This window comes from Cupressus sempervirens, chromosome 7, assembly GCF_028749045.1.
Source record: "Cupressus sempervirens isolate cs-2001-9-10 chromosome 7, ASM2874904v1, whole genome shotgun sequence".
In the NCBI taxonomy this organism is placed as follows: domain Eukaryota; kingdom Viridiplantae; phylum Streptophyta; class Pinopsida; order Cupressales; family Cupressaceae; genus Cupressus; species Cupressus sempervirens.
In genome coordinates, this window is record NC_143124.1 from 798313220 (window position 1) to 798341213 (window position 27994).

Consider the following 27994-nt stretch of genomic DNA (forward strand, 5'->3'; position numbering starts at 1 on the left):
CATCATCAGACATGACCTCAATGTAGTGGATCTTTCCTTTTCCAAGGCATCTGTGTCCAGGTTCCCATGGTCCTTTACAGTTGAAACATAGTTTCTTCTTTCGGAGCTCTTGTCTAGTAGCTTCGTCCAACGACGACTTCCTTGGCGAAGGTTTATTATCTTTGTCCCTCGGAAACATCAGCAGTTTGGAATGTGAGTAACCCGAGAGAATGATGCTGACGACGATGCCATACTCCATGCTTTCTTAATGGCCTCCAACAAGGTGGCAAGATTGAAACATTTTACCCAACCCTTCAGTGGTTCTAAAAGCCCGTCCATGAAGAGCACTATTTGTTTTCTTTCAGAAATGTCCGTGACCAAAACAAAGAGTTTTTGAAATTCTGCAATGTACTGGTCAACCGATCTAGTTTGCCTTAGCTATGCCAAATTTTTGAAATTGAGTTCCGGATCTTTACCATCAAATCGATCTATCAATCTCTCAGTGAATTCTGCATAGGTATTTACTTGATCATGCCCTAGTATGATGGTGGCGTGATGCCACTATTCATGCGCGACTCCCTCCAAGTGTAATGTTGCGAATTTGATTGCTTCTTCTTCTGGCATAGTATTCAATTAGAAGTAAGTATCGACCTTCATTACCCACACTTGCGCAGATATGGATCTAGATCCATCAAATGGAGACAAATTGACTTTACTCAACTTCCTCCTGAGATCATTGTTAAAATATCCTTTGTTTCTGCCTCCCGAATATCTCATTTTTAGATCTGCATAATCTTTGTAGGATATATCTTCCTCAAAATTCGCATTCTTCTAATCTTCTCTCAACTGTTTTTGCGTTTCTTCTAAGGTCAGTTGCTTCCCTTTGGATGGTGTCTCTGTCCGTGGGGGAAAAGACGACATGGAAGGTCAAGAGCGTGCTGGATGAGGGTTTGCTTTACCTGACACCAAGTCCACGTTGTGATCATTTTGTTCTCCGAATATTTTATTGTCTGCCAATTGCTTGAGAGTCTCTTCCATGAGTCACTGAGTATCGCTGTTCTATGCCTAATTCCTCGCAAGCTCTCTTAGTAGTGCCATGAGCTCGGTAGCTGTGGGTTCTGGTTTGACAATTATTGTCCTGCATTTTGTCACCACAAAATGTAGGTAACAGTACAAAACTTTTTCAAGCTTAGTTTCACATTTCTCTGAGTTTAGTTTGTTATTTAATTGGTTAGTATTGATCAACCAATCAGTACCAATTGATATAATGAATCCTTTTACTGAAGGCCTTCGTCAAGTGTTTTTCGTTTTGCTTTCTGTCGAGCCTTTGCTTGATTTTTGAAGACTTCACAGTCCGTTCTTTGCTTTTGAGTTTGTGTTTGCTTGTTTTTAGTCCTTTGGTTTTGCTCATGTCATGCCCTTACGATTTCCCCTTCGCTTCGGTCTAACCTAGAGGTCAATCAGAGTTGTCAATCAAGAGTTATGCCCGTTTTAGTGCCTCAAAAGTGGACATTTTAGGTGCACCATCACGAATTAAAAAAATGATATATTTTCAATTTGACATTCACTTTTTCAAAAATATAACATTTTACTTACTTTTTGTTATGTTTTTAAGTTACTTTTATTTTAAATTTATAACTTAAAGTGACTATAGTGCACTTTATGTTATAATTTTAAGTTGAGTTACTTTTTAATTTTTCACTTAAAGTGACTATAGAACTATATAGTTACATTTTTAATTTTTGATTTTAAAATCAAATACTTATCTAAAGTGTCACTCTAACATAATGTTTATGTATTATATTGAATAATATGATGCATAAATGTTATTTTTGACCCATATTGATGACATTTTTATAAATTTAAGTGAAATACATAACTTAAATGCCTCAAAGTGGACTTTTTATGTGCAAATACATGTAAAAATCTATGAAAAGTGGAAACTTTTCATGTTAAACTCACTTTGAGGATACTTTTCATGCCATTACATCAAAAGCTTGTGAAAGTGGACCTTTTTGATGCAATGATACGAAAAGTAGACTTTTTGTGCTTAAGCATCAAAAAGGTGAGACATGTTTTAAAACATGTAAGTGGCCTCAAAAGGTCCGATTTTGCCTATCAACACATTTTAAAATATGCAATGCACTTCAAAAAGTGAGATTATGCATAAAGACATATTTGAAAACATGCAGTAGGCTCCAAAAGGTCCGATTTTACATGAATACATATTTTAAAATATGCAATGACCATGAGAATGTCCTATTTTTAGCAGAAAATGTGTTCTTGCTCCCCAAGAATCCAATTTTGGCCATAACTCAAGATTTTCTCCATGGATTTGAACGAAATCTTTTGCATTCTAAGCATTTTTGCTTGGTGATCATTTTGCTTCCATCAAAGATGAGTTTAATGTGCTGAAAACCATTTTTGAGAGTTCATATCTAGGGCACGTTTTTGTGAAAAACTCCAAATTCCTTCATTTTTGCTCATAACTTGAGTTTTACTGAATGGATTTGCATGGGATATGTTCCATTCGAAACATTTTTGCATGGCAATGAGTTTCCTTGCTTCCAAAATGGATTCATTTGCCCCAAAAACGTTTTTGAAACTTTCATGATGAATCACGTTTTTGCTTAAAATGCCCATAAAATTGGGGTTTTAATCCAATTTTTATGCGTTTTGAAGCCACTTTTTTGCATTTGGATCCATGTATATCCATTTGGGGAAGTTGTTTTTGCATTCACAAGTAAAAAATGACTCAAAAACATGCATTTTTTGGCCACGTTTTTGCAAAAACGGCCCAGATTTTTGAATTAAAAGTCATGTTTTTGTTCAAAAAACTCAAAAAAATGCATTTCCAGCCCATACCTTTGATCAAGAGGGATTGATTTTGAGTTTTAAATGTATGATATTGTCTTTGGAGACCATTTATTTGGCACTTTCATGTCAAATTCGACCATTGAATGTCTATTACATGTAAGTGCGGAAAAAGTCAAAAGGTTGTTTGAAAATCCGGATTTAAGGGAGAATTGGTCTTAAGTCTATAAAACTTGCTATTTTGGCTCTCTCCTTCATTTTTGGCACTTAATCTTCATGTAAGCGGAATCTTTCTAACTTGCTTATCAATTCATGCTTCTCTTGTTATTTTCATGCATATTATTGCTTGATGATTGCCATTTGTTCATATATATGCCATGAAAAGTGCATTTTGCCTTTAAAAATGATGAAAACTCTCATTTTCACACTTTTAGAATTTTCCCAAACTCCAAATTCGAAATTACATGTTGAAGTGTATTGCATCTTGACATGTTTGAGTTTTTTCTCAAAGGCATGTGTTTGTTTTGTGCTTGTTTTTGTGTTTCGCTTGTTTGCATTTCAATTTTTTCTCCATTTTGGAAGAAATTGCAAGTTCTTTTCCAAGAACTTGAGCACGTTTCACTTCACTCCACTTTCCATTTCATGCGAAAGCATCATCACATTCCACTTCCATTTTCCATGCCACAACACTTCACATCTCATCCAACAAATGTGATTACATGTTTTTCATCTCATTCAGCATCTGCATATGCATGTAATCCCATTTTCCGCTTCCATTTTTGCCTCTCCATATGCATTCGCGCCTCCATGAGCAAATACATGCTTTCCCATGTTTCCGTATCTTTCCATGTTTTCTATCTCATCCTTTATCCCTTGTTACATGTTGCATTTATATGTAATCCATTTTCCATGCAATGACATCTTGAAAGCCCAAGTCACTTTTTGAAAACTAGCAATCTCCATTTGCACGCATTCCCATTTGCCAAACATTTTACTTTAAAAAAAAGAGAGTTAACGATGCAGTGTACATTCGGACATCGTCAAAAATGTTTTCAAAGTGTCAGAGACTCCAGTTTGTGCTGATCTATAAAGGAGAATTCACAACTTGAACGAGAAAAGTTTAATCACATCAAGCTATCAAAAGACGTAACACCATGGTTATCATAGTGAATGCAACAGTACAAAGTACATAAACTTTTGATCCTGTGATCATTCAAGATTGCATCGTCAAGTACAAGGTCCATCAGGATTGTTTCAACTCTCATCTGTCTTCTTCTTCTTGTTTTGTAGCTGGAGAGGATGCATTACATAAAAAAATGTAATTACATGTAATGCAAGTTGCATGTACATGTGTATGTAAAAGATGTGATGCGAGTTGTATGTGTAGTTGCATGTAACCCTTTAGTTTCTGTAGTTAGACTTGGTCAAAGTTGGTTGAGTTGCTCCCACTTTTTCCTCTACCTTTTTCTCAACTTCTTTGCCTATATAAAGGAGTGCCTCCTCATTGTAAAATCATCATTATCTTTATGCAAGAAAACTTTGGAGAAATTGTGTCAGCATTACTTTGTTTGTGTAAGCACTATTTTGAGAGAAAGTGAATACAAAGGAGCATTTGAGACTTAACTTTGATTAAGTGAGACTGTTATTTGTGTGAATTGTAAGCGTTGTCTATAATTCATCCAAGTTGTCTTTGATTTATATTATCTTGTGTTATTGGTAATTGTTCTAGTGAATTGAATAGAAAAGAGTTAAAAAACAATTGAAGCCAGAGCTTTGACCAGGAGCAATTGTGAAAGTGCATAGCTAAAAGCTTTGTCTGTAGCTTATATTTTCTTCTTAATTCACAAAATAGCTAAGTATTCTTACTTTTAGGAGTCTTTGTGCCCTAATTGTAAAGCTTTTCATATAGAAGTAGGACCAGACTTAGAGCCAAACTGGTACATTTTCAGCTAGCCTTTGAGTTAGTGAAGATTTATCGGTATCATTATTTTCAGCTCTTGATAGAAGTGTAGTTAGAGATTCACCTTGCCCATTACTCGCTCCACGAATAAGTGGATTCTTTCTTGAAAGATAAGAAGAAAGGATATTGGTAACACCCAGGGTATAAAAATTTCTTGACTTCTTGCTTACCTTGAGTTGATTCAAGGAATGGTGAGAAGGGGGAGCCTTCCCTTTAACGTAGGAGAGACTTTGTCTCACATGCTGTGGCTGGTCATCCTCTTTTGCGATTGGATTTTTACCTAAAACTGTCGATTGCAAAATATCCTCCCAACAGTTTTTTGGCGACTTTACTGGGGATACGACGCACATTTGAGAGCCTCATGCTTTCATTTGAAGCATACCTGTGTCTTTTTTCATTGTAATATTATTTATTGTAATTGTTTCATGCATTTACCAAGGACATGTAAATGGCCCAAGGTCCTTGGGGAAATGCTTTTGGACTGTTGAATCTAGCTCCACCTCTACATGATCTTCCTGATGGCTCACAAAAGAACTTTCCCAATTTCTTTGGTGATGATGAAGAATATACTGATGAGCATATTGCTGCTTTTTACATTGCATGCGGTGTTCATGCTATTGAATATGAGGGCGTGTTTGTTAGGTTGTTCGTGGCAACGGTACAAGGCGTGGCTACTGATTGGTTTTACCATTTACCACCACGTACTATCACAAACTAGGCTACTCTCATAGCCAAGTTTGAGGAAAGGTTCAAGCCTCTTGAAGATGCCCATGCAGTATTTGTCCAACTTGCTCAACTGAAGAAGTTATCTCATGTGCCTATGCGTGAATTTGTTGCTCATTTCAACAAATTGAGATGAAGAATTCCAGTTGCTGCTCAACCTACAACTGCCAATTTGAAATGCTTCTTTGTCAATGCTCAAATTCCTGAAGTCAGTTTTCTATTAAGGAGAGAAGCCCTAACTACTCTTGCAACTGCACAGACTCTGGCGATAGAAATTGAAGATGGTCTTATTCTTGTTGGGAAGATAAGAATTGTAGCAAGTGAGTTTGAAGAAAGCTATTATTCTTCTAATTCATTTTCTTCCAATATAAGAGCGGATCCTACAGTGCAGAGATTAGCAAATGAAATACTTGCCCTCAAAAAGCAAATAGCTCAAGGCATGTTCTTTGTTCCTCATGAAGATGTACCAAGGAGGCCTCTTCCAACTATTTTGCAAAGTTCTCTTGTTGGGAATCAACAAAAGTTAGCTTCACCATCTAAGAAGCTTGCAATTGAAGCACCATTAGCAAAGATAGTAGTGACACACCTTGTATTTGAAGCTAGTGATCTTGCTATTCTCTTCCAAGAAAAAGAAGATGACATAGATGGTGACTCTCACATTTGGTGTATGCAGTCTCAGAATGCCCGTGATGAAAAGATGACGAAAAAAATTTCCTCCAAGATTCAAGATGGTTGTGTCATAAAAGTTGGCATGCAAGCAAGTTCAAATCAAGCTGAAAATGATATGTTTGTGTCTCAAGGTCATGAACTTGGGAACATTTTGCATAAATGTTCTACCACGGAGCTTGAAAAAGAATTTCTCATAAACAATAAAGACTTTCTCTAAGTCAAATGTTTGTGAAGAGTATGTTGATCTATGCAGCACAAGAATGTCATAACAGAAATCACATAAGCAAGGTTTTCTTGATCATTCTAAGGTGTTGGTGATTAATGAACCAGTCGAGAAAGTTACAGTTGGAAAAAACTCAGAATTTGTTCGATCAAAGGGATGTCCAATTTGATATCTTGCTTGGTTGGAGGCTAATGGAAAGTTAGAGATTCCACTTGTACCTGAACATGAAAATACTATAAAAAAAGATGTCAAAGAAGAATGTTCAGTTCTGGAGGAGCAGTTTCATTTCATGAACTTTTCTTGGAGCAAAAGTACACATGATTCATCTCAAGAGGGCGAATTCTTCCATCTCTTTCGAGAGGTGTTACATCAGGTTTTGACATCATTGCTTTAGTTGTTCGTTTTCCATCAATATGAAGTTGTATGTGAACATGCAAGGTACTGCAAGCTATTGAAAAAAGGTAGCTATTTTGTTGAACCCGTAAATGGTTTCATCTAAAATTTGCATTTTTGCCTAGTTTTAATTAGGTAGGTTTTACTTTGTTTCCAATAAGTGTGTGTGCACATTTTTGTTTTATTAGATTTGCTGTGTTTTAGTCGCTTTAGATTTTATATTATTTTTGGTTGCCTAACTCTATAGCCCAATGGAGTGAATAAAGGCACTTAGAGAATTGGATTCTATGTCACTCTTTGTTTCCAAAAAAAAAGGAGTAACATTCCCTAGACAGAGCCATTTGTTGTCTTGCATTTTGTCACCACAAAATGCAGGTAATAGTACAAAACTTTTTCAAGCTTAGTTTCTCATTTCTCTGAGTTTAGTTTGTTATTTAATTGGTTAGTATTGATCAACCAATTAGTACCGATTGATATAATGAATCCTTTTACTGAAGGCCTTCATCAAGTCTTTTTCGTTTTGCTTTCTGTCGAGCCTTTGCTTGATTTTTGAAGCCTTCACAGTTCATTTTTTGCTTTTAAGTTTGCGTTTGTTTTGTTTTTAGTCCTCTGGTTTTGCTCATGTCATGTCTTTCGATTTCCCCTTCGATTCGTCTAACCTAGAGGTCAATCGGAGTTGTCAATCAAGAGTTATGCCCGTTTTAGTGCCTCAAAAGTGGACATTTTAGGTGCAACAACACAAATTAAAAAAATAATGTTATATTTTCAATTTGATATTCACTTTTTAAAAAAAACATTTTACTCACTTTTTGTTATGTTTTTATGTTACTTTTACTTTAAATTTATAACTTAAAGTGACTATAGTGCACTTTATGTTATAATTTTAAGTTGAGTTACTTTTTAATTTTTCACTTAAAGTGATTACAAAACTATATAGTTACATTTTTTATTTTTTATTTTAAAATCAAATACTTATCTAAATGTCACTTTAACATAATGTTTATGTATTATATTGAATAATATGATGCATAAATGTTATTTTTGACCCATATTGATGACATTTTTATAAATTTAAGTGAAATACATAACTTAAATGCTTCAAAATGGACTTTTTATTTGCAAATGCATGTAAAAATCTATGAAAGGTGGAAACTTTTCACGTTATTGTATATAAAAACTCACTTTGAGGATACTTTTCATGCTATTACATCAAAAGCTTGTGAAAGTGGACTTTTTTGATGCAATGACACGAAAAGTACAATTTTTGTGCTTATGCATCAAAAAGGTGAGACGTGCTTTAAAACATGCAAGTGGCTTCAAAAGGTCTGATTTTACCTATCAACATATTTTAAAATATGCAATGCACTTAAAAAAGTGAGATTATGTATAAAGACATATTTTAAAACATGCAATAGACTCCAAAAGGTCCGATTTTACATGAATACATGTTTTAAAATATGCAATGACCATGAAATGTCCTATTTTGAGAAGAAAATGTGTTCTTGCTCCCCAAGAATCTGATTTTGGCCATAACTCAAGATTTTCTCCATGGATTTGAACGAAATCTTTTGCATTCAAAGCGTTTTTGCTTGGTGATCATTTTGCTTCCATCAAAGATGAGTTTAATGTGCTGAAAACCATTTTTGAGAGTTCATATCTAGGACACATTTTTGTGAAAAACTCCAAATTCCTTCATTTTTGCTCATAACTTGAGTTTTACTCTTGGATTTGCATAGGATTTGTTCCATTTGAAACGTTTTTGCATGGCAATGAGTTTCCTTGCTTCCAAAATGGATTCGTTTGCCTCAAAAACATTTTTGAAACTTTTATGATGAATCACGTTTTTGCTTAAAATGCCCGGAAAATTGGGGTTTTAATCCATTTCTATGCATTTTGAAGCCACTTTTTTGCATTTGGATCCATGTATATCCATTTGGGGAAGTCGTTTTTGCATGCACAAGTAAAAAATGACTCAAAAACATGCATTTTTTGGCCATGTTTTTGCAAGACCGGCCCAAATTTTTGAATAAAAAAGTTGTGTTTGTTCAAAAAATTCAAAAAAATTGCATTTCTAGCCCATACCTTTGATTAAGAGGGATTGTTTTTGAGTTTTAAATGCATGATATTGTCTTTGGAGATCATTTATTTGGCACTTTCATGTCAAATTCGACCATTGAATGTCCATTACATGCAAATGCAGAAAAAGTCAAAAGGTTGTTTGAAAATCCGGATTTAAGGGAGAATTGGTCTTAACTCTATAAAACTTGCTATTTTGGCTCTTTCTCAATCATTTTTGGCACTCAATCTTCATGTAAGTGGTATCTTTCTAACTTGCTCATCAATTCATACTTATCTTGCTATTTTCATGCATATTATTGCTTGATGATTGCCATTTGTCCATATATATGCCATGAAAAGTGCATTTTGCCTTTAAAAATGATGAAAACACTCATTTTCACACTTATTTTTCCAAACTCCAAATTTGAAATTACATGTTGAAGTGCATCGCATCTTGACATGTTTGAGTTTTTTGTCAAAGGCATGTGTTTGTTTTGTGCTTGTTTTTGTGTTTCGCTTGTTTGCATTTCAATTTTTTCTCCATTTTAGAAGAAATTGCAAGTTCTTTCCCAAGAACTTGAGCACATTTCACTTCAATCCACTTTCCATTTCATGCGAAAGCATCATCACATTCCACTTCCATTTTCCATGCCACACCATTTCACATCTCATCCGACAAATACGATTACATGTTTTTCATCTCATTCACCATCCGCATATGCATGTAATCCCATTTTCCGCTTCCATTTTTGCCTCTCCATATGCATTCGCGTCTCCATGAGCAAATACATGCTTTCCTATGTTTCTGCATCTTTCCATGTTTTCCATCTCATCCTTTATCCCTTGTTACATGTTGCATTTACATGTAATCCATTTTCCGTGCAATGACATCTTGAAAGCCCAAGTCACTTTTTGAAAACTAGCAATCTCCATTTGCACGCATTCCCATGCGCCAAGCACTTTACTTTTAAAGAAAAAAAAGTGTTAAAGGTGTTGATGGAAAGTTGTTCCGAGTGTACATCTGGACATCGTCAAAAAGGTTTTCAAAGTGTCAGAGACTCCAGTTTGTGCTGATCTACAAAGGAGAATTCACGACAACTTGAACGAGAAAAGTTTAATCACATCAAGCTATCAAAAGACGTAACACCATGGTTATCATAGTGAATGCAATAGTACAAAGTACAAAAACTTTTGATCCTGTGATCATCTGAGATTGCATCGTCAAGTACAAGGTCCTTCAGGATTGTTTCAACTCTCTTCCATCTTCTTCTTGTTTCATATTTGTAGCTGGAGAGGATGCATTACATAAAAAAATGTAATTACATGTAATGCAAGTTGCATGTACACGTGTATGTAAAAGATGTGATGCGAGTTGCACGTGCAGTTGCATGTAACCTTTTAGTTTTTGTAGTTAGACTTAGTCAAAGTTGGTTGAGTTGCTCCCACTTTTTCCTCCACCTTTTTCTCAACTTCTTTGCCTATATAAAGGAGTGCCTTCTCATTGTAAAATCATCATTATCTTTATGCAAGAAAACTCTGGAGAAATTGTGTCAGCATAACTTTGTTTGTGTAAGCATTATTTTGAGAGAGAGTGAATACAAAGGAGCATTTGAGATTTAACTTTGATTAAGTGAGACTGTTATTTGTGTGAATTGTAAGCTTTGTCTATAATTCATCCAAGTTGTCTTTGATTTATATTATTTTGTGTTATCAGTAATTGTTCTATTGAATTGAATAGAAAAGAGTTAAGAAACAATTGAAGCCAGAGCTTTGACCAAAGCAATTGTGAAAGTGTATAGCTAGAAGCTTTGTTTGTAGCTTATATTTTCTTCTTAATTCGCAAAATAGCTAAGTATTCTTACTTTTAGGAGTCTTTGTGCCCTAATTGTAAAGCTTTTCATATAGAAGTAGGACCGGACTTAGACCAAACCGGTACATTTTCAGCTAGCCTTTGAGTTAGTGAAGGTTTATTGGTATCACTATTTCCAGCTCTTGATAGAAGTGTAGTTAGAGATTCACCCTAGCCATTACTCGCTCCACGAGTAAGTGGATTCTTTCTTGAAGGTTAAGAAGAAAGGATATTGGTAACACCCAGGTTATAAAAATTTCTTAACACCCAGGATATTGGGATTTTTACCCAAAGCTTTTCATATAGAAGTAGGACCGGACTTAGACCAAACCGGTACATTTTCAGCTAGCCTTTGAGTTAGTGAAGGTTTATTGGTATCACTATTTCCAGCTCTTGATAGAAGTGTAGTTAGAGATTCACCCTAGCCATTACTCGCTCCACGAGTAAGTGGATTCTTTCTTGAAGGTTAAGAAGAAAGGATATTGGTAATACCCAGGTTATAAAAATTTCTTGACTTCTTGCTTACCTTGACTTGATCCAAGGAGCGGGGAGAAGGGGGATCCTTCCCTTTAAGGTAGGAGAGACTTTGTCTCACATGCTGTGGCTGGTCATCCTATTTTGCGATTGGATTTTTACCCAAAGCTGTCGGTTGCAAAATATCCACCCAACAATAACCATTTTATCAACAAAATGGGTTCTTCTTCTCTTCCGGCTATAAACTCTCATTCACTGTCCACAGGCTAGCAGGTTTGAGGCTTTGATACCACTGGGATGTTCCGTTGCCCTTCTGTCGCAAGCCTACTGAGAGACTATCAACCTTTTACCAGAGATGTCAACCAATGATGACCGTATGCTAGTACCTAATGGCAAAATGCTATTATACGGTGACTACAATGCAGTGAGGGGTGGTCGTACGATATGGATGGATTGGTGTACGAAGAGGGAGGTTGATATCGTGGGGCTGTATGGCCGTACGGCAAAATAGTGGGCCGTACAGTGGGAGACTAAGTGGGTTGTACAGGGGAAGACTAAGTGGGCCGTTTGGTGGCTTGGTGAGTTCGTCGTATGTTGAATTCAAGGAAGGCCGTTCATAGGGTGGAACTCTTGGCCTTACGGTGTGCCTAAAGGAGGGGATGCCTGGGCCGTATGATATGCTTGAATGGGAATGCCTAGGCCGTATGGGTGATGGACAGAGTTGAAGGCAATGGTGTAGGGGTAAGGGTGGTGAAACAAAGAAAGTTAAAATGCAGATAACAAAGAGATTGAACTAGCCAGTTACATAACAGATAATTGATCAATTTAAACACAATGGCTTATCCAATTCGCAAAATGAAGGTGCTCCAATTTGCTAGATCCGAGCGAAGTATCACAAGCGACAGAATAGGATGAGGCTTGAATCCCATCGAAACTGGAAACAAGCCAAATAGGGAAGATCTTTCACTTCTGAAATGGAAAACAACAAAGAATCCCAACAGGAATTCACAGTACAAGACGTATAATCAAATCGCATGCCTAATGACAAACTACAAGTCGTGCTTAAATACCCGTAGGGGAAAACTTTCCAAGGGTGTACAAAGATGAGCATGTGCGACACTTCGACACTGTGTTGAGCATTCTGAGCAGGGAGTCCTTGCATGCAAAGGAGTCCAAATGTGATTTGGGATTATTAGAGTTATTATATCTGGGTCACATTATCAGTGCTTGGGGAGTATGCATGGATCCTGAAAAGATTCGTGCTATTATTGAGTGGCCTACTCCAGTGAACCTGACACAGTTGAGAGGATTTTTGCGGTTGTGTGGGTTCTACAGGAGGTTTTTTAGTGGATATTCCAAGGGACTTGATGAGAAAGGGGACTTTCTTATGGACTCTTGAGGCACAAGATTGTTTTGATAAATTCAAGGAGTTGATGACTTCTTGTCTAGTGCTAGCATTACTAGATTTTAGCAAACTTTTTGAGTTGCACTGTGATGCATCTGGCGAAGGTGTTGGAGCGGTGCTTATGTAGGACAAGCATCCAATTGCTTATGAGAGTAGGAAGCTCGGGGGGCCTGAGAGGAGCTTCAACATTTATGATAAGGAAATGTTGGCCATAATGCATGCTCTGGTCAAATTCAAGCAGTATTTAGTGGGTAGAAAATTCAGCATAAAAACTGACCACAATAGCCTGAAACATTTCCTGGGGTAGCGAGATCTTAATGATAGGCAATAGAAATGGGTAAGTTATAGGCATATGATTTTGATATTACCTATTTCAACGGGACACAGAATGTAGTTGCAGATGCCTTGTCATGAAGATCTCACTTGAGCTTGATGACAGATATATCAGAGGATTGGAGACATTTGATCCTTGCAGAGTATGCAAAGGATACATGGGCATCAGGATTCATAGATGGATTGATCCAGAATAGTGATTTCACCCTTGTGAATGAGATCATCATTTACAAAGGGCACATTTATTTGGTGCCAGGGTCAAAGGTGAAGAGGACAATGTTGAGAGTTTATCATGACTCACCTATGGTAGGACATCCAAATTTTTACAAAACCTACCGGCAGATTCGTAAATGTTTTTCGTGGAAAGGACTCAAAGATGAGGTGTTGCAATATGTTAGAGAGTGTCCTACTTGCTGGTAGAATAAATAGGAGCACTCTTACCCAACCAGCTTGCTTAAGCCACTTCCGATTCCTGACAGGAAGTGAGAGTGTTTATCCATGGACTTCATCACAGGACTGTCGAGAGCCCAGGGTAGAGACTGTGTATATGTTGTTGTTGATTGGCTTACAAAGTTTGCCCACTTATTCCCAATCAACACTACATACACTGCTACACAGGTGGCAGATTTATTCTTCAGAGAGGTATCTAGGTTGCATGGTTTACCTCAGAGCATTGTTAGCGACAGGGATAATAGGTTTATGAGTCACTTCTGGCAAGATTTGTTTAGATTGCGCGGGACAGAGCTAACTTCGAGTACTAACTACCACCCCCAAATAGATGGTCAGATAGAGATAGTGAACAAATGGGTGGAGGGATACCTCAGGAATTATATAGCAGGGCAACAAAAGGCTTCGGTTAAGTGGATATATCTATGTGAATATTGTTATAATTCCACTTATCACATGTCTATCCAAATGTCACCATTCATGGCATTATATGGATATGAGGCACCAAGTTTTATGGATTTTTTGCTATTAGATAGTAGAGTGTCCAGTGCTGGAGACTTATTACAGGAGAGTTAGGACATTGTGAAGGCTCTTAAGGATAATATCACTAAGGCACAGAATCAACAGAAGCAGTATGCTGATCAGAAGATGACTGAGTGGACTTTTGAGGTAGGTGATATGGTATATTTGATGCTGCAGCCTTATCGTCAGTCCACTCTCAAGAAGAGTGGTGCCGAAAAACTTAAGCCACATTATTATGGGCCTTTTAGGGTGGTCAGGAGAGTTGGAGAGGTGGCTTACGAGTTGGATTTATCGGCAGAGAGCAGAGTCCATAATATTTTTCATGTGTCATGTCTCAAAAAGGCATTAGGACACCAGATTGTTCCTTCTATAGTGTTCCACCCTTGGATGATGAGGGGAAATTGGTTTTAGTACCAAAGGCTATCATTGAGTTTAGGGAGAGGAATTTGAGGAGATGTACTATCAAGGAGTACTTGGTGAAGTTGAAGGACCTGCTAGTACAGGATGCCACTTGGGAGAACGAAGAAATTTTGCAGCATTTAGAGTTGAGATTGCTTGGGGACAAGCAATTTCAAGAGGGGCAGACTGTAATGTCCCCATCTTTTTAGCATCCCAGTGGAGTTCTTAACCTTTACGTTCTCCGAAGGCTAAGTGGAGAAATAAGGAGAAATTGAATAAATTGATTTCTTATAAAGTCATTAAATAAATTAAAATTAAAAGGTGACTTTATATTAAATTAATTTAATTTTCTAGAAGCACAACTAATTATCATATTGGAAAGGGGGGGAAGCTTCTAGAGAGTGCATTTTCTAGAAGTACAACTAATTATTGCTTTGGAAAGGGGGAAGCTTCTAGAAGTGCAATTAAATAATATTTTATTTCCTTCTAGAAGGGTGAAGGAAAAAGAATAAATAGGGAAGGCAGCCTCATTGTTGAGCATTGAATGTGTTGCCATGTACTCTTCTGGATAGCTTGTGGAGCCAAGGGTTTATGCAGTTGTTATATTGGTAGTTGGGAACGAACACTCCCATTGATTTACATAACTGAGGTGGTGAAATATCTTCCGAAGGGTTGCGACTGTTGGAGAAGACAAACCGGTCTTTTCATTGTGCCAAATTTGTAGCCTAGGGCCAACTTTATGGAGTAAGGAATAAGTTGGAATTTGCTACAGGAAAATTCATGTTTTTGGAGCAATTCCAGGTTTTAATCTACTACATTTTGCATTGTTGAGAGTAGATATTTAGGGCATTAGTAGGGTTTGTAAAATGTATTGTAATCTGATTTATATCAGAATTTTTTGCCCTAATGTCTTATTGATATAGATGCATATTTTCCTATTTGTAACCAGTGTTATTCAAAAACAATTGCATCTTAATTGTTAGTTGTTTGGTGTGTTCTTTGGAAGCATATTTATTAAAGTTTGACATTTAGAAAGCAATCAGAATTTACATATGCAATATATCTCTGCTTGCAAAGTGTTTGACGAAATGTCAAACAACTCAATTATTAAAGAGTTTCGTATTTGTTGAAGTTATAACCGGTTGGGGTGAGTAGGCCTTTGGACCAACTCGAAATTAGAATGGACCCGAAATGAGGTTGAACTTCATACGGCTGATTGGACGTGAAGATAGGTATGGCAAGGCCAATCTAGTGGAGTCACCTTCAGAGCCTACGGTGAGAGTTTCACCTCATGGTGCAACTCTGAGTGGTGTTCCCCTAGACCCTTACTCCATCTCGACTACCTTTTGGTGCCAGGAGAACAACACCATTGGGCTTAATTTCGAAGACGGCATCATCAATTTGGATTTTCTAGAGTTAAGCGAACCTTTTCACATAGACAAGATTTGAGACACTTGGGACAGTGTTGGATCGATTCACTTTGGTGACTTATTCTATCTCGGGGACAACCTAGACTTAACAAATTCTAGAGCTACCGTGGAGGACGCGGAGATTTTCGGTCAATGCTCACTAGCATTGGATAACTAGGCATGGGAGAATCGGGAAGATGTTCCGAGCGAGTTCCTAAGAGACAGACTCATTTGTTTGGCTGGGGCAATCCGTGATGTTGAATACCAACATATTACATATGGAGAACGACTCTCTGTGGTTGCAATGTTAGAAGATGAGTTAGGAAACTTGAGCGAGGTTCCTGGTTATGTTAGTCGAAATACCTTATCCTTGGAACGGATGGATGGTGTTGTTGGCATAATAGTAAATGGGGTTGAGTCAGTTGATCCTACCAGAGTTCTAAATCTGATGCCACTTTGGATCGATATACTTCGAAGTGATCTGACTCACCACAGATCGGAGACACCAGACTTTGAGCTTGACCTAGACGGAGCTTTCATTGATTACATTGACTTTCATGAAGATTGGCATCGAGATCAAACCATGACTATTCGGGATAGTAATGCTTTATCTGGTTCAAAAGATGCGGTATTCGATGAACATGAAGTCAACAACTTGAATTTGATGAGGCAATAAAGAGATGTGGAGATCTCGAGTCGGTATGAACAGGTGGTGTAGAACTGGGAGTTTAACCCGCCTACTCCTACGAAACCTCAGAATCGAGTTGATCACATGGAAGAGTCATATTAGAAATTAGAAGAAGTCAGAACCGAGATCAATACAGATGGAGATGTTGGGTTCCCTCTGCGTAGGGACTCCATCAGGCAAAACTAAGGATTACATGTTTGGACCTCCCGATCACAATGCAGGCTGTGCAGGCATCCAGGACGTCGACACTAGTTTAGTGGGGGAGGATGTAAGGGGTCTGTACTTTGAGAACGACTTCATGGCCAAGTTTATCAATTCGAACGGCTGACTTGGTAACACTTTGTGAAGCCAAGGTAATTTAGGTCCGCACCTTGGGCATAGTGCTAAGTGTGGAGATTGTCGAGGCTTGATGATGCATTGATGTGCAAGATATGACCGATGGGGTTTCTATTAAATCCTTGGACAGCGTTCCCTTGGTGGCTGACCTGGGCAGTTTAGGTCCCAGCCTTAATGTAATGGGTGTTGTTGCATGGGGAGTTAAAATGGGTCCGGTCCCAAATCTGTAATGGCTAGATGGAGACAATCCACTATAAAGGAAGCACAACATTCATCATTGCAAAGCATCGAAGCATCCAGGGAAGGAGCAATCAAGGAATTCGGGATCAAGGCAGTAATTAGTGAATTCGGAGTTCGGTGATAGACAGTGGAGCAGCGAAGGACAACAAATGTAGGAGTTGGTCTTGATCATTGGGTTGTCAAAGTTGTATACTGGACTGTTGTATTTTTATTCATGAGCATGGACCTCATTGTAATAAGGACAGCTAAGAGGCTTTAGCTGATCTAATATTGGAGGTGATTTGTGTTTGTTAGCATTGCATCCTATTCGCTTATTCATTGTGAGTTGGTTACTTTTGAATCAAGCATACTTGGGGAGATTGCCCCATCAAATCTTATGGTCCATGTTATTTGCATTGCACATGTTATGTTTTGATTTTACCTTGCATTTGAAATGGGAGATCTCAGATCTGTAATTAAAGCTTCCGCATAAGCACATATTTGGGGACAGGCATAGTCTAGTATCCTTTATGTGAGCTCGGCTTGCATAATTCCACAAGGATAGCTAGTGCCACATGGTTCATCTCCCACGGACCGTGAATATCAATGTAATAACCCCATCCAGTTATAACTTCAACAAATACGAAACTCTTTAATAATTGAATTGTTTGACATTTCGTCAAACACTTTGCAAGCAAGAGATATATTGCATATGTAAATTTTGATTGCTTTCTAAATGCCAAACTTTAACAAATATGCTTCCAAAGAACACACCAAACAACTAACAATGAAGATGCAATTGTTTTTGAATAACACTGATTACAAATAAGAAAATATGCATCTACATCAATAAGACATTAGGGCAACAAATTCTGATATAAATCAGATTACAATAGATTTTACAAACCCTACTAATGCACTAAATATCTCCTCTCAAACAATGCAAATTGTAGTAGATTAAATCCTGGAATTGCTAGAAAAACATGAATTTTCCTGTAGCAAATTCCAACTTATTCCTTACTCCACAAAGTTGGCCCTAGGCCACAAATTTGGCACAATGAAAAGACTGGTTTGTCTTCTCCAATAGTCGCGACCCTTCGGAAGATATTTCACCAACTCAGTTATGCAAATCAATGGGAGTGTTCATTCCCGACAATCAATATAACAACTGCAGAAAACCTTACCTATTCGGAAGAGTAGATGGCAACACATTCGATGCTCAATGATGAGGCTGCCTTCCCTATTTATTCTTTTTCCTTCAACCTTCTAGAAGTGAATAAAATATTATTTAATTGCACTATCTAGAAGCTTCCCCCTTTCCAAGGCAATAATTAGTTGTACTTCTAGAAGCTTCCCCCCCTTTCCAATACAATAATTACTTGTGCTTGTGAAAAATTAAATTAATTTAATTAAAAGTCACTTTTTAATTTTAATTTATTTAATGACTTTATAAGAAATCAATTAAATCAATTTCTCCTTATTTCTTCACTTAGCCTTCGAAGAATGTAAAGGCTAAGAACTCCACTGGGATGCTAAAAAGATGGGGACATTACAAATGCACATATGAGAACCCAGTACGTGGATGCATGGAACATTTGTTTGGGGATTTGGATGTGTGTGTGTACAATAATATATAAAACAATTAATAAGGCGTACAAAATTGTAAAACTAAAACATTTGATAGTATGATACTTCATCATTGATCAATGCCTAATGCCAATTGATAGTAAAAAAAATACACCATCTTGTTTAGGAAAATTTCCAATGACTACTAGCACGCATCCAAGCACATTAGTGCATGCATCCACATCCAATGCGCATCTGCATCAGATGCTTAGGACGCATTCGGTAACATAGCCAAAAACATTATTCCGACACTCCTGGTTTATATTAGTGAATACACACTTAAAAATAATGGTTTTGTAATTCCAGATCTACCCTCCACATAATGACTGCAAAACATATTATTTAGATTTTTTTAATTGTGTACCTCTTTCTTAGAAATGTCAACTAAGCTTATAAAAATGTTAATACTAAATTCTAAATTCTATATCCGTTTTAAGTTTTAATCATCATTCCTTTGATATTATATTAGGAAAGTTACTCCTATTCCATGGCATTAGCACATTTTATCTATCCATTTAGTGATTCTTATATTCTGATGACTGATTCTAATATCTATTTCAACATTATACAGAGGAACCCACTTTTGATATCAGTGCCTTGAGAGAATTGATGCATGGTCACAATGTAGAAGATCGTGACTGTATTCTCAATTTGATGGCTAGCAGTGATCTCTTCATTACAAAGAAGAAAGCTGGCAAAGTATATGCTATCCCAGACTATGATAAACCAATGGAACATCAGCGTGAAATGACCATGAAGAGAATTCGGTATCTTGTAGAGAAGGGTATTTTTAAAGGTTGGCTGACGAACACAAGTTCAGAGCATGACAGGAAGAGGCATGCCGCGATACTTGAGTCTTTGCGAATATATGACCATTCACTATCCATAATACTTAACGTACAGTTTTATGTGTGGTAAGAGATGTTTGTTGCTATCCGTTTGCATGCTCTTGACTCACCTGTTGCTCCCCATTAATAAGAGATGAAAAAGTTAATGCTACTTATCTAGGCTTGCTAAGGATGGGATTTCATGTGGTCATATATGCATTTGCATTTTGATTTTGAAAAAGCATATATATATGATTTATGTTTGGGACAAAGCCAAATGAACTAAAGGAAGATTCAGGAACCAATGAACCTAATTGGAATTCATCACATTATTTTTTTGAATTGAGATTCTGTTACCAAAATAAATCTGCATACAGGCAAGTCATAACATTACATCATCAAGCAGAATTATAAAAAAAAATAGTTTTGAGCATGAAACAATTAAGAATAATATCAGACATACAAAGTATAGCAAATAGAGTTTTTAAGATTATAACAAACATCTAAAGGTTATCAATCATTGTAGTCTACACATACATTCAAGAAAACTATAGATAGTTGCAGAAAAATAAACAACTTTACTTAGTAATCCATGAACATATCTACACATTCATTTATTGTTTTGAGAAGATACCTTGTAAAAGCTTTGAAAGAATTTTTGTATACAAGAAAACTCTAATTACGAGCTCCTTCAATGCCCAGATTTGAAAATCTGATTTATCCACCAAGAGGCATTAAACAACAATCCTTTGACCCCTGCCATACTTGAGCATTGAATGAATTGTGGGTTTGGAGCAAAGTAACAAGAATCAGAATCGGATCGGAATCGGCAAGGCCGAATCAAATCATGAATCGGTCATGAATCACCCATGAATCGGCAAATTTGAAAAAACCCTTTAAATTTAGAGATTTTAACAATTTAAAACTTATTTCATGCACCCTTTATTGAATATAACTTAAACACACTATAACATCATTAAATAGAAGTTAAAACTTAACATACATAAACATGGAACATAAAATCCATCACATACGTAACTATGTTATGTAAAATGTAAATTGTAGGCTAGCTGAAGTAAATAGAAATCAAATGATCATAATGATTCAAATCATAGAATGTATGTAAGATGAAGATCCATAAGACATCAAATCATAAATGTATGTAAGAATCTAAGATGAAGATCCATGAAAGTTTGAAACGTATGTCTTTTAGTGATTCCGTATCAATATTTGTAAACAAAATTTTAAAAAAATCAGATTTTTAGGGCAGATTCAGGCGAAGGAATCAGATCATCTCAAAAGAACCTACCAAAGAAGATAAAATATTCAAGTTTAAACATTACTCTTCCCATATTTATGAAACCAATATACTGTGCTGCACAAAAAACTTAACAAAGTGTAACTTCCAGGTTTGCTGAAGACGAAATATGGCATTTATTAACAATCAAATTTTCATCAATATAGTAGTAGTATTTAAAACACCCAGTAATCTTTTATTAAACATTACCCTTCCTATATTTATGAAACCAATATACTGTGCTGCACAAAAAACTTAACAAAGTGTAACTTCCAGGTTTGCTGAAGACGAAATATGGCATTTATTAACAATCAAATTTTCATCAATATAGTAGTAGTATTTAAAACACCCAGTAATCTTGCCAAGGCAATGTGTTTGTTGTGGGTTACATTAAAGAAAGCCTTTAGATTGTCCCTATATATACCTGTGATGATTATTTATATCTTAAATTGTCATCTCCATCAGTGTTTGATGTTACATATGCTCAGTGGCTGAAAGACCTCATTCAATCAGTCCTGTTATTTTATGAAGACCTTGGATGTTTGGATGGTTGAAGTGTCTTATTCTTGGGCATCATCAGTTATCATAATGGCATGTGCATGTGTGGCCGTCTTATGCCAAGAGTCTTATGTCTGCATTACTTTTGGTCATCAGAAAGGCAACAATATTGTAATAGTTGTGTATGTGGCTAATACAATGAAGTGTCACCGCTATGTAATAGACGAGACTTCCTGTAGCGACGTTTTGATATCTCAATGGGATGTATTTTCTTTGGTGAGGAATTTGAACTACTAGTGGCTAGCTTTGATACTGTAGCAGAACATTGTTGATGTTATGGTGATACTGATAACTATTAGCAGAGGGTCATTTTGTGTATCATTATTGTGTGGTTTATCACAACTGTAGTACAGAGGTTTTCGATTGTAAATACCCTTGTTACTCTCTTCTTCTTACAAGAAAAACAAATTACTGACAAGCAAATAATAAACTTGTAAGTTACTAACTTATAGCCAATTTTTAGGGCAGATTCAGGCAATTTTTGGCATGAATTGCCTGAATTGGTGATTCATGCCCAAAAAACACTGATTCCGATTCAAGAGGCAAAAAAAATCGGCTTAGTTGAATCGACTCGCCAAATCGGCGATTCTAGCGATTTTTGGGCGATTTTCGGAACTATGATTTGGAGTGTGAGAATGGGTGCAAACACCCATCAAATTCATTGAAAATCATGATCTAAGAAGTGTGTTTTGACAAAAAAGACACTTGTAGGAAATAATTGAGGCATGTGCATCATCTTTGTTGCTCAATCCACTCCAGAATGCATTAAAGCCCGTTTGTAGCTTCCTTGTATTGATATTTGGTGTTGCAGGTGTTAGTGAGCATTAATGACACTTTCTATTCAAAATAATACCTTCTAGAGCCTATAGACAAAGTATTGGGCTTGGGCTTTTCATGTTTTTAAAAATGGTTAATCGTTAAATCATCCAAAACCTTGACAAGCCTTACTATTGCCTTTGCTTTGTGTAGGCCATTGTGCTACCACCTGCTAGAATGCCAAAGAGGAAAATGATGTGAGAACATTGAAAATCTGACCTCTAATGAAAAGAGAAAACTTGGGGAAACATCAAGAAGGGATGTGAAACCGTGAAAGTTTGATGAAATGATTTAGAGGAATTTTGAAAGAGTGAAGGGAATGAGCTAGGGATTGGGAATTGGGAAGGATACACACTACATGCCAAGGTGCTATCGATGGAATATCTCCGAAACTCCTACGAATTAAACACTTAGGCGCTTTATGAAGGACAAGTGTCAACTGTAGGGGAGGTGAATGGAAATATACAAAAAGGGGATGATGCTATGGAGGATGCTAGCAAACTCAATGCTTAACCAATTTTACAAGGGTATTATTAGGGATTCAATGCTGATAGGGAAAGCATGGTGGTAGAAGGAACACCAAAACCCCAACAACATAGAAACTGTCAACTTTGGCTTCTGTAGCTTGAGTTTCAACTTAAGTCGCAAAAAAAAGAATTAGATATAATAGCCAAGGCACAAATAACTCAAAATTGCTCATTTAGAATTCCTTAGGTTGGTTATCAATAATGAACAAGTGTAGGAAAAGAGCAAACCAAAAGACTAAAACAATACAAATTGAGACAATGAAATGGGGTGCCAATAGGGAGTACATACAAAATTTAAAAGTGTATTTGTGTTACATCTCAAATTTTGCCCTAAAATTTTAAACTGATGATAGCTGTTGAAACAATTTTTTTTTTATCATGTGAAACAAGTTAGTTAAATTTTAGCCGTTGTGTCGATTTATTTCTTTCTCCTGATCATGTGAAAATGAGTTAGTTAATTATAGCCATTGTATCGATCATGAGAAAGTGAGTTAGTTAATTATAGTTGTATCGATTTACTTCTTCCTGATCATGTGAAAATGAGTTAGCTAATTATAGTCGTTGTATCGATCATGAGAAAGTGAGTTAGTTAATTATAGCCGTTATATCAATTTAATTCTTTCCGATCATGTGAAATGAGTTAGTTGAAGCTGTGTCACAGGGTTCGCCAAATTTTCGGTTCAAAATTTGAAAGTCGGCGAACCCTATAAAAATAAAAAATAAATCATAAAATTCACCTCAAGTTCGTACGGCTGATATTTTGTCGTTTTGCAGAAATATTATTTTATTGTCGGGTTGTTTTAGGGTTTTCGACTTTAAAATGTTATAAATAAACACTTTCAGTCATTGTAAATACATCGCAGGTGTTTTTGGCGTTCTCTTTGGAAGTTTTTGAGGCTTTTGAGGCGATCATTCTGAAGGGCGTCATCTGTTGTGGAGGGCTGAAACACCATTGGAAAATCGTTTGTAACCGTTGGAGGAAGATCGTTGGGGGCTGGCTGCAAGCTGGAGCAACTGATTGAAAGCCTTTCAATCTTCAGACGGAGGCTCACGCGGATGACAGAGGTAGGCATAATGTTCATTGTTCTGCATAATGTTCATGTTTAGCAAAGTTTTTTAGGTTTTATAAATGTTATAATGCCTCCATCCACTAAGGTTTTATAAATGTTATAAAGTTATAAAGTTATGTTTTAAAAATATTGTTTATTATTATTGTTATAATGTTATGTTTTAAAATTTGTTTATTATTAAAAGTTTCAAAAATATTATAATACATAAAGTTATAAGCTATAAATATTAAAAGTAAAACAATAATAGAATATTTTAATTTAAAAAAAAAGATTATTTTAATATAAAATATTAAGATTTTAAACATCAAGTAATATTATATTTATATTTTAATATAAATATAACAATATTTATCACAAAACAATAATAAACAATAGGATTGTATATATATTAAATTATTATATAAATATTTAAATTAAAATATTATATTTATTTTAGTAAGCTTTTAATATTTCCTTTTTGTAATTGTTTAATTTTGTATGTATTATTTATTTTTAAAGCAAAGTGCAAAATAATTTGACTTAATATCATTATTTATTATTAATTATAAATATTATTAATTTATTTATACTATGTAATTATTATTTATTATTTATTTTTTGTATATAAAATAAAAAACTAATGTATATTAAAACATAGAAAAAGTATTATGTATTTACTTTATATTTTAAAACAAATAGATTACTCAAGTGGTTTTGTTTTGTTAGATTTAGATTTTACTTGGTTGTTAAAAGTTTAATATTTTTTAATTTTAGAATACTTTTTATTTTTTTATAAGAGTTGAAAAGGGTTATTTTAAGTATCTAGTTAATTAAAATAAAGTTTCGTATTTATTCATGTTTCATTATAGAGTTTGAAATAATTACTTCTTATATTTCCTTTTAACATCTTCAAGAAAATATTGAATGTTTTTTAATATTGATTTTCTTTTGCATCATGCAAGCTGTAATTGAATGGCTCCCAAAAAATCAAAGTTCAGTATGGAAATATGTGACAAAAGATGGTGCTAAACTCTATTGTACTAATTGTAAGAAAGATTTTACAGGAAGTCTAACAAGGGCAAGAGACCACTTAGTATTAGGGGGGGTACAGAGGAGGTGTTAGAGCATGTCCAAATGTGACTGATGCAATGGTAGCTAATATAGAGAGAGAACTAACCCTTTTGAGTGAAGCTGACCGAAAAAAGTTATAGAAAAAACAAAGAATTCAAGAGGATGTGTCTAGGTTCACATCTGTGTCGTCCTCTAGTTTTCTCAAGTCTACATCCATAGGTGCAATAAAACAGAGTGGAACATTAAACAGCTTTTGGAAACCAATAGAGAGACAAGAGGTGGATGATGCATGGGTTGATTATTTTTTTACGAGTGCTGTCCCGTTCAATGTGGCAAGGAATCCCCATTTCCGTAATGCAGTTGTGAAAACAGCAGAGTTTGGTAAAGGCTACACACCTCCATCTTTAGAAGCTTTAAGAACAACTCTTTTAGAGAGGTCCAAAGGCAGAGTGATAAGAAAGTTAGATGTGATCAAAGCCTCTTGGAAGGCAATAGGTTGTACTGTATTGAGTGATGGGTGGTCAGATATATGTCAGAGGCCTTCGATTAATGTTTTAGTGGCTTCCCCTGAAAAAGTTGTGTTCTTGAAAGTGATTGACATGATCAATCAAAAGAAAACTTCAGCATATATTTTCCAGATATTAGAAGAAGCTATTATTGAAGTGGGGGTAGAAAATGTGGTTCAGGTGGTTATTAATAGTGTAGCGAATTGTGTGGGAGCTGGGAAGCTGATTGTAAAGAAGTACCCATAGATTCATTGGAGCCCATGTGCAGCCCATTGTTTGGATTTGTTACTTCATGACTTGGCCAAGTTCCCATGGATACATGAAGCAATTTATAGAGGGAGATCAGTTGCAAATTTCATTAGAAACTATCGTCTCACCTTGAGTCTTTATAGGAAACCTGCATCAAGAGAGTTGTTGAGGCCTTGTGACACAAGGTTTGCTTCATTCTATATCACATTAAGGAGAGTAATTGAAGAAAAAGTAGTTTTGAGATCTGTTGTTTGTTCTAATGAGTGGAAAAGTTCAGCACTTTCTAAAAGTGGTAAAGGGAAGAACATAGAGCAAATCATTTTAAACAACAATTTTTGGAAAAGTGGATCAAAGGTTTTGAACATATGTGGTCCAATTGTTGATGTTCTTCGTATGGTGGATGGTGATGCTCCTTGCCTTGGCATGCTTTATGAAAGCATGGACCATTGTAAAGAATCCATTTAGAGAGCATTGAAGAATGTGGAAGCAGAGTACATGGAGATATGGGAGGCAGTTGATTTCAAGTGGAAAATGATGCACACACCTCTACATGCAGCAGCTTGCTATTTGGAGCCCAAGTTATTTTGTATTGATAGACAAAGTGATAGTGAAATTATGGCAGGGCTTTATGATGCCATTAGCAAGTATGAGCCGGATCAAAACACTACAACTTTGATCAGGGACCAATGTTGGAGATACGAGAAAGCAGAAGGGATGTTTGGAATGCAAGCAGCACAATATGACATGGCACGAGCTGAGGTAACTGGGTATCGATGGTGGATGAGCTATGGGGCACAAACTTCTAAAGTATAGCGCTTTGCCATTAGAGTATTGAGTTAGGGAGCAAGTTCATCAGCATGTGAGAGGAACTGGAGTTGTTTTGATCACATTCATTCTAAAAAGAGGAACAAGTTTCTGTCCGAAAAGTTGGGAGATCTTGTCTATATTCGCAGCAATTTGAAATTGCTCATGAACCAATCAGCGAAGGACTCCACATCTTCTTCACAAAAGGGAATTTCAAAAGACATGGCAACTGGACCTCTAGAGGAACTAGACTTCTTGGATGATGAGCTAAGTAGTGACACTGATGATGATTCTATAGCAGATCAGCCAAGTGCTCTCGATAACTTGGAGCTTTTTTGAAGTTTAATAGTATTGACTTTTGACTATAATATTTTGACAAAAACTATCTTCATACTTTTGCTAATTTTGAGCTATTTGAAGTTCTAAACTTTAAAGTATAAAACGCTGATCTATCTTTTGGATAGTAAAAGAACTTTGTACTTATGATTTCATATGTTTCTTATGGGTTATATCTTATAAATGTATTATCTTTTGTTGTAATGATTTCAAATCTATTTTGTAATCTCAAACTATTCTGATTATATATTGGATATATTGTTAGACATGAAGAGATGTTTTCTATTGTAGTTATGAATTGAAAAGTTCCTTGCATTAAACTCAAACATATAATAATAATGCTAAATGACATATTTTTTTGAGAATTACATGAGGCAAATTTAATGTCGAATTTTTTTTCGAGTTTTTTGACTTGTCGAACTTCATCCAAACTTCGTCCTTGTCGAACTCGAACTCGAACTCGAACCTTGTGACTTAGACTACAATAGAAAACATCTCTTCATGTCTAACAATATATCCAATATATAATCAAAATAGTTTGAGATTACAAAATAGATTTGAAATCATTACAACAAAAATATCACATTTATAAGATATAACCCATAAGAAACATGTGAAATCATGATTACAAAGTTCTTTGACTATCCAAAAGATAGATCAGCATTTTATACTTTAAAGTTTAGAACTTCAAATAGCTCAAAATTAGCAAAAGTACGAAGATAGTTCTTGTCAAAATATTATAGTCAAAAGTCAATACTATTAAACTTCAAAAAAGTTCTAGGTTTTCGAGAGCACTTGGCTGATCCGTTGTAGAATCATCATCAGTGTCACTACTTAGCTCATCATCCAAGAAGTTTGGTTTCTCTAGAGGTCCAGTTGCCATGTCTTCTGAAATTCCCTTTTGTGAAGAAGATGTGGAGTCCTTTGCTGATTGGTTCATGAGCAATTTCAAATTGCTGCAAACATAGACAAGATCTCCGAACTTTCCGTACAGCAACTTTTTCCTCTTTTTAGAATGAATGTGGTCAAAACAACTCCAGTTCCTCTTACATGCTGATGAACTTGCTCCCTGACTCAATACTCTAACGGCAAAGCATTGTAGTTTAGGAGTTTGTGCCCCATAGCTCATCCACCATCTATACCGAGCTACCTCAGCTCATGCCATGTCATATTGTGCTGCTTGCATTCCAAACATCCCTTCTGCTTTCTCGTATCTCCAACATTGGTCCCTAATCAAAGCTGCAGTGTTTTGATCCAACTCATAATTGCTAATGGCATCATAAAGCCCTGCCATAATTTCACTATCACTTTTTCTATCAATACGAAATAACTTGGGCTCCAAATAGGAAGTTGCTGCATGTAGAGGTGTGTGCATCATTTTCCACCTGAAATCAACTACCTCCTATATCTCCATGTACTCTACTTCCA

At 35.9% G+C, this 27994-nt stretch overlaps 1 protein-coding gene across 2 annotated transcripts in view; it reads left to right on the forward strand.

Annotated features, from left to right (window-relative positions):
* LOC149549771 (acyl-coenzyme A oxidase 3, peroxisomal-like) overlaps nucleotides 1–27994 on the forward strand; it is a 59453-nt gene that overhangs the window by 12535 nt on the left and 18924 nt on the right. For both annotated transcript variants that reach the window (XR_016354139.1, XM_089793036.1), the window contains exon 2: nucleotides 19098–19440. Coding sequence is in view for 1 of the 2 variants with exons in the window: in XM_089793036.1 (XP_089649162.1) it covers nucleotides 19098–19440 (343 nt within the window). In the remaining variant the exon portion in view is untranslated. The remainder of the gene's footprint in view (nucleotides 1–19097; nucleotides 19441–27994) is intronic.